Genomic DNA, 13,224 nt, shown 5'->3' with positions numbered 1-13,224 from the left:
GTCTGGTTCTTTCCAATAGGGGCAGCATAAGTGTTTTAAATAGTACTTCCATTTTACCAAGTAGGCCCTCATCACCACTACAACTCACGGGATAGGAGTCCGAAGAACCAGATTGAACTTGCGAGGAGGGTAGGGGATCCCTATCAAGCAGAGAAGACTGTGAGCAGGTATAGGCTTCAGAAATAATTAGGGGCTGGGGAGAGCCAAAAGTTTTGGATATTTTTGAGATACCTCCCCTCTGACAATCCTTACTTCGTTTTCTTTGTTTTCTTTTACCGGGTAAATTCATGGGCGAATCCCCGATTGACGAAGAATCTAATTGGGATTGGCTAACCAAGTGTACACTCCCCCCTTCCACACTCCTAGATGACTCACTAGAACTCATATCACTGTCGGAGGGAATCAAAGACAAGCCCTCCGCCTTGCAGTGTATATCCACCAATACTGGAACCAAAGATGGAATAGTTCCTGGTGCCGAATCTTTAGGACTAGGCGCCATGGCAAGGGGCCCTAACGAAGATCGTTTCCCACTAATCAGATCAAGTGAGAGCCTTTTTTCAGCAAAAGCTATCTCCTTCTCCAAGTTTCCTGTCGCCTTTGTAATAAAGGCATCCAAGGGGCCAGTAACCACCCCCTTGGTAGTCTGTAGTTGAACGGAGCGTTCCTTACCGGAGCGCAAAGGCATGATGACAGCAACTAGTAGCAAAAAAAAGGGGGACAGATACTTAATAAGTCCACAATTACTCACTTTAAATGAGGAAAGAGCCAGGGGGGTGGCCCAACCCAACCTCGCCCGACCGCGGACGGCCGCAGACGGCCCCGCCCTTGTCCCGGGCTTCTCCCGGGACGCTCCCGTGCAGCAGGGAGAAGGGTTTGTTGATATGGGGGAATCGGTTGGTGGGGGCGGGTCAAGCAGGGAGGAACAGGCAAACAGCAACAAAGGACCAGTCCCGGCAGGTAGGCAGAATTAGGGTCCCAAGCAGGATCAGAAGTCTGAGGTTTTAAGCAGCGTTGGGGGGGCGGGGGGGGGCGGGTCAAGCAGGGAGAGCGGACCAGGTGTCTCGTGTCAGGCTATCAGGGACTCCTGGGAGATGGAGTCCCTGGTCCCACCGCTCGCAGCCCTGCTGCTTCACTACGCACCCCACAGCAGTCTCAAGGAGCCCGACCCTTCCTTTAATCCAGATGGGACAGGAAGCGTGCACAACGAAGCGGGACCTGCGAAGCGGGTCCGGCGAGACGCAGTGCTACAGGACGAACAGGCAAACAGCAACAAAGGACCAGTCCCGGCAGGTAGGCAGAATTAGGGTCCCAAGCATGATCAGAAGTCTGAGGTTTTAAGCAGCGTTGGTGGGGGCGGGTCAAGCAGGGAGAGCGGGCCAGCTGTCTCGTGTCAGGCTAGCAGGGACTCCTGGGAGATGGAGTCCCTGGTCCCACCGCTCGCAGCCCTGCTGCTTCACTATGCACCCCACAGCAGTCTCAAGGAGCCCGACCCTTCCTTTAATCCAGATGCGACAGGAAGCGTGCACAACGAAGCGGGACCCGTGAAGCGGGTCCGGCGAGAGGCAGCGCTACAGGACGAACAGGCAAACAGCAACAAAGGACCAGTCCCGGCAGGTAGGCAAAATTAGGGTCCCAAGCAGGATCAGAAGTCTGAGGTTTTAAGCAGCGTTGGTGGGGGCGGGTCAAGCAGGGAGAGCGGGCCAGGTGTCTCGTGTCAGGCTAGCAGGGACTCCTGGGAGATGGAGTCCCTGGTCCCACCGCTCGCAGCCCTGCTGCTTCACTATGCACCCCACAGCAGTCTCAAGGAGCCCGACCCTTCCTTTAATCCAGATGCGACAGGAAGCGTGCACAACGAAGCGGGACCCGCAAAGCGGGTCCGGCGAGAGGCAGCGCTACAGGACGAACAGGCAAACAGCAACAAAGGACCAGTCCCGGCAGGTAGGCAGAATTAGGGTCCCAAGCAGGATCAGAAGTCTGAGGTTTTAAGCAGCGTTGGTGGGGGCGGGTCAAGCAGGGAGAGCGGGCTAGGTGTCTCGTGTCAGGCTAGCAGGGACTCCTGGGAGATGGAGTCCCTGGTCCCACCACTCGCAGCCCTGCTGCTTCACTATGCACCCCACAGCAGTCTCAAGGAGCCCGACCCTTCCTTTAATCCAGATGTGACAGGAAGCGTGCACAACGAAGCGGGACCCGCGAAGCGGGTCCGTCGAGAGGCAACGCTACAGGACGAACAGGCAGACAGCAACAAAGGACCAGTCCCGGCAGGTAGGCAGAATTAGGGTCTTGTTACTCTCAATATGCCATATATATACTCTTCAAGCAGGCTTTATCAATACAGTCTTTAGAAAATGGTTCCAGTTACTTTTTGTATGCCAGGGTTCGTATTTGTGTTCGTTTAGTACTTGGAAGGCTCTCTAGAATAGCTTCCCAGTACTGCAGGCAGTGTCACGGTTCAGAAAGGGTTAACCAGGTTCTCAAATGTGGCTCTTCCGTGCCGTAGACAAGGCTCCCAGGGTTATGGCGCTGTGCGCGAAGGTTTAAGCGTGTCGTAGCACTCTTGTACGTCTCTTGTACGTCTCGTACCAGAGATCCCAGCCGGGCCTCGCCAAACCTCCCGCGTCCCGCGTAGCAAGCGTACGGCGCGTTCCGAGGCAGCAAGGAGGACGGGGCTTATAGAGGCTGTACGACTCGTACAGAGAGGGAGAGACCAGTCGGACGAGTCTCACCTGTACAGCGCGCACAACAGGGCAAAGTGAATACCGGGGGTGTGCGCCTCACGGACACCGCAGTCCGAGCGCGTCGCACAGGCTAACTCTGGGCACAGTACCTTCTAGTTTCTTGAGAGGGGGGTCCGAGGCGCACAGCGGCGAGGGTCAGTTCTCTTCACGTCGCGATGTCTCTTGGAGGGCAATGCGAGCTACGGCTCGAGGAAAGTGTAGGCGCAGGGCTCTTCAGTCAACGGTGCGTTGTGGGGCAGAACAGACGTACCCGCAGCGTACGCTTCGACCCTGGAGGGGGAGCGGCTGCAGGCGGTGCTGATGGCGGTACGATCCACAGGACGCGACGTACCAACCGGGCTACGCCCCGCAGCAATTCACTTCAACAGCTGCGGGGAGCGGTTCTCAGCGCACGGGTCACGGATGGCACAATTACGGGCAGAGTCCATCTTTACTGGGCAGCCTGCGATGCAGAGATCAGTAGGCGGCGGTGTTCGGACCGGACAGGTCCCTTTTCACGATGTGAGCTACGGCTCAGAACGGGTGCAGTCGCGGTGCTTGTACCAGCGAGGGGCCGGTCTTTACTTTGCGGCTGGTGACACGATCAGGCCACAGTCACGGTGCTCAGGGGACACAGATGCACACATTTGTAGAGAGCGTGGCGAGGATGCACAATGCTCTCAGCTCTCCTTAACTCGGCGCTGCAGGGACAAACAGCATACGCCAGCAGCAGCTTCCTTCGGGGGGGGTAGAGCCCACTGTTCCTGGGGCGCAGTTCAGGTGGCAAGTTCACTAGCAAGCCCTTGGAGATCTTTATAGACGTTTGGCACAAGTTGAAATAGAATAAAGTCTCTGTAGTCTTTGTCCTTCTCTCCTTCTTGCAGCAAGGCACCCACCACAGGCCAGTCTCTCAGGATTAGAGACAGTAGTCCTCCTTGTAGCTTTCCCAGGTCCTTCTCTTCGGGCAGAGTTTCTTCTTGGCGCAAACAGGATCTAGTTTCTTAGGAGCAGGGCTCCTACTTTTATAACAAGTTTCTTTTGTTCTTTCAGGCCAGGGGGGCCTTTGCATAGTTCACTTCAGCTTTGGAGCAGTTTGTTTTGCCAAAACAGGTTTCTGCTTTCAGTGTATGGGGCAGGGCAGCAGACGCTGCGCAGGAGGTGGAGCCAGCATTGTGCTGACAAGTACAGTCAGGAGCACCTTGTTGACAGTCTTCCCTCTTCCTGGTCCAGGTGTCGGGCAGAGTCATCAGTCGCTCCCCAGGGGGCGGAGCCAGCATTGTGGTGGCAGAGCACAGCCCTATTCAGAGTCAAGGGGCACTCCCACCACCTACTCTGGTGTCATCCCTCTATTCACCACCTGTCATCCCCAGCCCTCTCACTCACACAACCCAAACAGCATATACACATCCTGGCAGAGGCAGGCTGAAATGGTTAGGCAAGCAAATGCTAACTTTCTAAAAGTAGCATTTGCAAACACAGGATATTAAAATAAACTTTACTAAAATAAGTAGTTTATTATTCGGAGTTCAGGCATACTAAATTTGACCTTCTACCATGTTCCCTGAACCTGCTGGGATTATAGTGTGTAATAATTCCAGCAGCCCATCTTGGCCTATGAGAACAGGTATTTTTAACAAACAATGGGGGGAGAGAGAGAGAAATCAGAAGGGATTCGTTCTCCCTAAGTCTATGTAAATAAACAAACAGAATCCATTCCTTGGGTTAGGTGTATCCTCCACACTGGGGAACAACCTTCTTGTTTTAGGTCCCCTCACACACCAACAGGCCCCTTGGTGTCATGCTTCATCATCGGGGTCATCGTACCCCTCTATGGGGTACCCCGTGCTGCGACCTACGAATACTCGGGAGCACTTAGTGGACTATGTGTGGTGTGAGTGAGTTTTTTTTTTAAAGTATGTGAGTGTTTAAGTGGGGTTTTAGAAATTAGTGAGGGTTAAAAAGGACCTGGCTCGTGGGGTGACTAAAGAGTATTTAATAAGCCCCCGGGCTGGTGCTAATAAAATAAAGTGTGGGAGGTTATTACGCTGACAATGTGCGTTACCTCCTCTCTGTGTGCGTCAACATGTTTCGGTGTTAAACAACACCTTCTTCAGGACGGGGTGCACAAATCCCCACCTTACTCACGTTTCTCTAACTCGTATTTAATAATTTTTAATACAAGTGAGAAAATCTACAGTGCAGGTAAAACAATGTACCTAGCAAAAAATGTTGTCCGTTGATCAACCTGTGAAGAGAAGGCGACAACATTTTTTTTCTGGTAGTCTTCTTCTCCATTACCATAGGGAAAATGACCAGTGGTTTCAGGTGACAAACAATAGCTGCAAAAATGTGCCTATAGTGGAATCAAAACTTTATAAAAAACACACTAGACAAACTGACATAAAACATTAAACACACACTTGTTAAACTTAGTTGTGGTTTTTAAACTTGTTTTGTGACCGTAATAACTGATGGCAAGCAAAATAAAATAAAATACAGGCAGAGTTTGTATTGTGCCCCTGTCAAGAAAAGAGGAAATGTTTCATGCTTGTGTATATCGACAACATACTGTTTTTGGATTGCTGAAAAAGCTTCATGAGCCAAACGTCAGGGTCTGGTGTGCTAACTAGCACCTGTTTGGGAAAAGAAGAAATATTCAGATCATCACCACACTCACACTTCCGTCGTGTGATCCTACTCGCGTTCTCCTCAACACCTGTGTTACTCACGATTGGCTGTCGAAAAAGGAGGCAGAATTTCTGGTTCATAAAACACCAAAGACACCGTATTTTTACAGCATCCCCAAGATTTACAAAGACCTGGAAAAATCCACCGGGGAGACCCATTGTCTTGGGGATAGGCTCCATCCTAGAGCCTCTGTCAAAATTCTCGGATGCCTTTCTACGACCCCTAGTTCAAGGGACTAACACCTACCTTAAGGACACAAAATCAGTCCTACAACTATTACAAGAACTGACTTTCGATCCGGATAACCAACTACTGCTAAGCCTGGACGTGGAGAGTCTGTATACAAGCCTCCCACATGAGGAAACCATAGCCATCATAGAGGAGGTTTTATACAGTGCCAACTGGAAATACCAAACTCCAAGAGACGTGGTGATGGAATACATTACCTTGGCACTGACCAGAAACTTTTTCGAATATGAGGGGACCCACTACCTCCAACGCCATGGCACCAGCATGGGCAGCACATTTGCGCCGAGCCTGGCGGGTCTATACGTACACCATCCAGAGAGCACAAAAATCCTACATACCAGCAACCCATATAGACACCACATAAACATGTGGAGGAGGTACATCGACGATGTGCTTGTGATATGGCATGGTAACGAGGATACTGTATCAGAGTTCATGGTTTGGTTAAACCAACAGAACTGTTTTCTTAGGTTCACCCATACAGTGTCAAGAGAGACACTGGTATTCCTCGACCTAAACATCTTCCCAAAGGATGGGAAACTGTGTACCACCACCCACTTCAAACCAACGGCAAGGAACTGTCTCCTACGCTATGACAGCTTCCATCCACGGCACCTACAAACAAACTTGCCGTATGGACAATTCCTGCGACTAAGGAGGAACTGTACACAAATCCAGGAATACAAAGAACAAGCACAGGACTTGAAAGTCAAATTACAGAAAAGGCAGTACCCTGACTGATTTGCATATAGCCATGTCTGAACTGGGGTGGCAGAGTGGGCTAAAGAACGGTGATGGATTAAACCCAGATCTTTTGACTGGGTGTGAGTGTTTGATTCATTCAGATGCTGGCTCCTTATGAGAAAAAAAATCGCTCTCTTTTAAAAATGTCTGTTTCTCACAGAGCACCTACCACCACACAAGCCCTGCCTTTCTTTTACAAAGACTTATACCTTATCATTCCAGGCGGACTCTCACTTCTGCCAATCTTGCCATAAATCACAGTGTGACACAGCTAAAAGATGAAGCGGTCTGACCCATTACCCTGTATTCTTTGCTGTGTGACAAATGAACAGATCAATGGAGGAAGATGGATAATCGAAAGTCACTGTATGTTTGTGTATATGTATGTATTTTTATTATGTTTTTGGAAAACATGAGCTAGGCGAGATGGCTGCAGTTTTCTCTAGGTCAGACCTATAATAGTTAAGTGCAACCATTAAACCATAGAAATCCTACAGTACATGATTTACTAATGAGTTTCAAAGATATTACTTGCTCTTCTCTCTCACTCAACAGCCTCTACGCCAAGGAAAGTGTATGACACACGGGATGGAGGCAACAGCACAGATACAAAGATTGACTTTGATGACGACAAGTATCGAAGACGGCCTGCCCTTAGCTGGTTTGCACAGTTACTCAAGTAAAGAATTTTCTCTTGTTTCTTTGGCTGTGTGGGGCATGGAAGGGATGACCTTGCCATGCAAGGGACTGTCTTATAAATAGTATTCAGAAGCCAGGGAGAGTAATAGAATTTGATACCTGAGGCTGCCTCCCTAGTGAAAGCTACCATAGGCTGAGCAGGATACCATTTTGAGTAATTGTTTCAGTTTTTATGGCGGGTTGGGCTCATGTTGAGTTGGTTGTTCAGACACTGCTATAGCGGAAGCATGGAAACTAGTGCTTAGCAAGGAGATTCTTAGGACAGTCCCCACTCATGATACCTGCCCCATCTCCCACTTTTCCATCACCAACTTTTTCATCACCAACATGCAGCTGATTATAGCCCTCCCTACAGCACTGTATCTATCCTAGTCTGGCGTGACATCTTCCGAAACTGGCTTACTGTTCTTGTTTTCAGAGCTGTCGTTCACTCTTTCTTTCGCCATCATCACACAGTATCGACAAATTGCTGCCAAAGAAGTAAAACAACCTTTGCATTCTTGTCAGATTTCTGAAGCAAAATGCCCATTCAAGGAACAGCATAGGATCATCTCATAATTGTGTTACACAGAATGCATTTATACCAAGATCCTTCACTCCAAAGATCTAATTGAAGCTTTTACAGACAATCTCATCACAAAAGCCAGAAACATTATTTTAGAAGCAAATCATCCAGCAACCCATTTTTTCAGGCACAAATTACAAGAATATATCCTCTGGTGGATAACAGATCCTGGCCACCTTCCAGCACTACCCCAGACAGTTCAATGAACTGCTTATGGCAGTCTGGCTGTCTTACTGTCTCCTAGTCGGGCCTTGTCAGACTACCTTTAGTTCAAAAAGTTGTACACTCAGTGGTTTCTGTTGGGTAGACATTTTCCCTTATGATAAACTGACTCTTCCCCAAATTGTGGATGGATTATCGTATTTTGTGGGTATTAATGCAATACTGTCCATAATCCTTGTGAATTGATGGATACGTAGCCACAAAGGTAATTGATGAACTTCACCTTTCATCAGGTTCCTGAGTGCCGTTTGTCCTTTTGTCCATTTGGTGCATGGTTGCAAGTGTGTTGGTTACAGGTGGATCTTGAAACGGTGGTTGATATGCATGTGATATGTAGGTAGGTTACATGTATTCTGTGAGCTTCATGGTACATCAGAAAAGAAGCTGTGAAATAATGTAAGCCTAAACCCCGCAGTCCATGCTGGCACTTACCTTCACTGTGTAGTGGTTGTTATATAAGGATGTCGCTTTGTAACATAACACCTTTTGTTTGGGGTGCACTTGCTAGTGAAGAGTTGGTAGAAAGCCGTCCAATCGTTTTCATAAACCGAGTGGGATTATTGACATAATCCTCAACGACACTGCCATAAAGCAAGTAGGGTTGTGATCCCTACAATAAAGGGTAGCACTGCCCTTTATTAATAAAAGTCCCTAATCACTGCAGTGTCCACATTGATGTAAGAAGTGAAAGGACATATCACTTGCCTACTGTGGCTGCATGTGTAAACATAAACCACATCTGTGGACGCTCACCAGGTATGTCCTTTCTCTGAGTGTCTGTATTTCCGTGGCTGGGAGAGAAGTATATAATTAACAAAGCAAACAAATGTGCAGCTCTAGAATAAGGGGGTATGATACATTACAGGACATGCCTTGAATGGGAAAGCACATTGGTAACAATGCTCTCCAGAAAAAGCATGCTGAAGGTACTAAACTGTCTTCCCTGTGTACTTACTGTTGGGGCCCAAATCATTAAGCTAGTGGTACAAACAGGGTGGGAATTGGTGTGTGACAGCAAAAACAGAGCCTGAAATGTACCAAGGCCCAGGAGGAGACAAGATGCCATCAATGTCTGTTTCTTTAGGGGCCCATTGAAGGTGTGTGTTTGTTTAATCTAAACATTCTTTTGTTTCCCCTACAGAAACCGCTCAGGGTCCAAGAAGCGCCCGGCCTCTCGGATGCAACGCTGCCTGGTCATCTTGATAATCGGCGTCATCGGTTTTCTCACCCTCATCCTGGTCATGTCTAAGCTGGGGCGGGCATCTGCTGACAATGACCCAAACTTAAACCCATTGCTGAACCCTAACATCCGAATTGGGCAAGAGTGAAACTGGACTGTGCCATGTTGTGCTTTATAGACTTAAATGGGGGATTGGCAGGAATTAGTAAAAGCACCGGTTTTGGAGGCCCAGAATAGAGTCGGAGCTACTCTTTAAGTATCTCCCATCTCAGTTTCCCAGCTTTGGGCGTGTTCTTATGGGAACTGGCTGTGTTTTTTCGCAGGCTTTTGAAATATCGATGCAGGGGGAGAAGTTTCTTTCTGCTTAGTTTAATGAAAATAGATTTAAAATGAAAAAAGAGGCTGGGTGAAAAGGTAGAATGGCCAGGTGGCATTAGAGGCATAGTAGAGCCAAGTCAGTTTTGCTCTACACTTCCTGCACTCCTCCTATGGAGGGATGTTTAGGATTTAAGAGGACATGGGTTATGCAAGCACATACCAGGGTATATCAGGTAATGGAAGTCAATATGGAAGCAGAAACAAATGGTGTTGACAGTTAGTTTTCCTTAAATGTTTCTTTTTCTAAAGCACTGGCTCTTTTTACCACTACCTGTAATTTTCAGCTGCACCAAGGTCAGAACAGCTGTGTTGCGAGAAAAGTGCATCATAAATATGGACGTGGAAGGTCTACAACTGTTGTTCCTGGCACAATAACACGAGTCATAGTGCCTCAACAGACAACCATTCAACCAAAATGATGTATAACTTTAGTGGGGCACCAGATTAAGTGAATCGAACATACTTTGTAGAATTCAATTGGGACACTAGATTGGATGAACATCCGCTGACTGGTTATTCTATCCATTACCCTGCTGCTGTCTAACAAGGCACCGAATGGGTCTAAGGATGCCAAGCACCTGTCGCCCAAGACTGGTGCCATTGAGTATGCTAGACATACTAAATCACTTTATTGCAGGAGGAAAAACAGATAATACTTAGACTTTGTTGTGCCTCTGATGATAAGGGATCACACTATCTTAATTTGGAAATGATTATCTTTCACATATTTAAAAAAAGGTTACAGAATTTACGTAACAATATAAAATGCTCTTTCCTCCACCCACCCGCTTCTCTAACTCCATAACACTTTACCCTGCTCCCATACACACATATAGCCAGTCTTTCATATCAGGGTTTCAAAAATGAACACGTACTATACATGTGCACAGAACCAACCATCATCATCAATGTCTTTCTGATCACTTGTTTTCCTGACAAATGTGGATTCCTCACCAGGGTTCACAATTCTCACAACATTTTTTCATTAATTTGAAATGATCTTTATCAGGATCACCATAGGCAATCACCTTTTAGTTCAGCAGTAATACCCTTATGTATAAAATGTATGCAGAGAGAGAGCTCACAATATATCTTTAAACCGTTAATGTTCTCTGTTTGTCAGCCAACCAGGATTCAGCGCTGATGGCTGTAGATCTTACTGAATTATTCACTTGGGGACATTTACATAGTGGCTGAAAGTAGGTTCCCTCTGTGGTAGAATAAACTAGAGCTCATACTTTTAATATTTTTATTGTTGTATGTTTGGGTTGTAGACTTCTCTAGGGAGACCTAAGAGCCACTGGCACTGTCCCGTCCGCTTTCTTTTTTGTGCTACAGACTCACATCCTTTTAACGGTTAACAACTGTGCTGGAGACCTCAGTTCCTTGAAGCGTTTCAATGTAAGGTTTGTTGGAGGAGAAACGCTTACAGATTCAAGATGGACAAACTTCTCTCTTGCCTCTAGTTTGCACTGCAAGATGCCCGCTTGTTTGTTGTTGAAGTTTTACATGATTTGTATAAACAAAAATGGAAAATAATTACTAGTCTGGTGAGTATAAAAGATGTATCATGTTATTTTCTTTCACAATCTGCTCTACCAGCCTCTAAACCCTAAAATCTCTTGAACACAACAGTCATAGTTCAAAGGCCTCCACCTATAACGGACAAAGGGACACCGGTAGCCGTACAGAAAGATTTCCTATAATTCTGCCTCTTGCTGGTTTGCAGATTCTAACGTTTGAACCGTGTCTGGTCTTCTGTCGGTAAACTCAATTATTGAGAAACAAACACAGTGAAACGAACTGACCTAAAACAATGCACCGGCAATGAGAATTGAGTCTGGAAATAGCATTGTTTTTTTGATTCCTCGCTGTCATAAATCTCCATGGTTTGTTTAACATGGTACTCTCTACCATATGAACAACTCTACCTGTGTCTTTAGGGGCCTGTTATGACAAAATAGGAGGTTCCATTGTTCCCCACACAACACATGGTAAGATCAATCTTAAACAGCAGCCTGCTTTCAGCTGACATCTATACTTCCTCGAAAGTTAGTAATCTACCCTTTGCAAACTATGTTCTCTGCTATTTTAATAAAGAGGTGAAACAAGAAATGTATAAAAACTAATTGAATACCTGCCTTGTTTTACATTTTTACAGCTAACTAAATATTTAAAAAATGTGCTTGCAACATTCCTAAGAAAACGTTTGCCCTAAAAAAAAAAAAATGCATTTTTTACCCATTCCAGTAACATAGTAAATGGTCACCCACATTACATCTTGAAAAAATCAACAAGAAAAAAAAAGATCTCTGCTAGTCCAGACCAAATTTCAATAAATTCCTTTATCGCAGAATGTTGAAGTGTTCCAGAGAGGAAGTGACTAGTTCATAAAAACGAGGATTGGTCTTTTTGGAAAAATTTTGATTTAAGCAAAGGTGTGGTTGTGCTCAAGAACATGGCTGTAAATAGAACTGAATATGACTAAAGGTGCACGGTGTTACTGACGCCTCTCTTGTTGGTAGCAGGGAGGATAGACCTAATTCTGCCCAACTCGGAATCCTGCTGCAAGTCTTGATTCTTGCATTACTGTGATGTGACCTGAATCTAGGGATTGCTTCAAACCCCCATGGATTCTCAACATGTAAAGTCTGGCAGAAGGGGTGAACAGTGAAGACAAAAAAGTAAAATTCTTCCATACAATATTATGTACTTCTTTCCAATCAACTGTGTAAAATGCTATTATTTTAAAATTTTGTTTTGTGCACTTTATTGCCCCAAATTCCGCTTTGCAAAATTATATTTATGTTTGAATTTTGTTTGGAAGGACTGTAACTCTTCTTATGGTTTGAATAAAATATGAACCCTTGGCAGGTGGTTGCCATGAGCACGGTGCACATGTGCCTCTTAATTTTTTGGCTTCCTGTTTGTTGGGTCTCATCAGTGTTTATTTGGTCACATCAGCAGTATGATTTTTCTTCCTTTTTATATAAAAAAGTGTCTCTCAAAATGCCTTAAACAGGGGCTGCTATGAACCAAAGCAGTTGAACCTTGAAGAAAGAATCTATATTAGGGTTAAATATGTTCTCCTATTACGAGTGTTGCACATCCTTCCAAATCCAAGTTTTCAGTGCCCTGTAAGCTAAGATTACTTTTAGAGTTATTCTCGCTCAAGTAGTTTAATCTGCCTAATCTCACCTGAGAAGATAAATTCCTTGGTGTTTGGATAGGCTTTAACTTCTTCATGAAAACACACATGAACGCACAGTTAAGTCATCCAGAGCAGTCATGTTTTCCTTAAAATACACTTAAAAGCCAAACAGACTTTGGTACTGTTATTCATACCATTGTTGTAGCCAAACTTTGAATATTAAAGCTCTTAAAAGCTCCCTTGTACCACTGAAAGCTCTCCTACTTTCAGCGAACATACCGATCTCTCATTACAATAGTTACGCCACATTACAAAGTCTAATAAGCTGTACTGTTGGAACACTGAGGGCTGACAAATGTAGAATTGCCAAAGAAAATGTAATTTTGGACCATTTTTTCCTCTGTCATTCCTCATTTACCACTCAATGATTTTTCACACGGAAATTCTACCTTTAAGCAGGTGGAGTTTCTGGGTGAAATACTGCTGATCTGCAGAGTGATGTCAGATCTTGTAATCCCTATTCAGCCAGTAATTCCTGTTACTGGCCGAATTGGGATTTCTGGGAAGCATGTAATGAGGTCTTAGAAGATATATGCATGGGAAAGGAACGGGCCAAATTTGTGATCATGTGAAG

At 45.8% G+C, this 13,224-nt stretch overlaps 1 protein-coding gene across 1 annotated transcript in view; it reads left to right on the top strand.

Annotated features, from left to right (window-relative positions):
• Positions 1-12,326, top strand: part of ZFPL1 (zinc finger protein like 1) — a 134,430-nt gene extending 122,104 nt beyond the window's left edge. The window contains exons 7-8 of the mRNA XM_078660778.1: positions 6,951-7,074; positions 9,023-12,326. Of these exons, the coding sequence (XP_078516904.1) occupies positions 6,951-7,074; positions 9,023-9,209 (311 nt within the window). The 3' untranslated portion in view covers positions 9,210-12,326. The remainder of the gene's footprint in view (positions 1-6,950; positions 7,075-9,022) is intronic.
• Positions 12,327-13,224: the final 898 nt, after the last annotated feature.

The sequence above is a fragment of the Lissotriton helveticus genome, chromosome 9, assembly GCF_964261635.1.
Source record: "Lissotriton helveticus chromosome 9, aLisHel1.1, whole genome shotgun sequence".
Classification (NCBI taxonomy): domain Eukaryota; kingdom Metazoa; phylum Chordata; class Amphibia; order Caudata; family Salamandridae; genus Lissotriton; species Lissotriton helveticus.
This window is presented reverse-complemented; position numbering and strand designations above follow the sequence as displayed.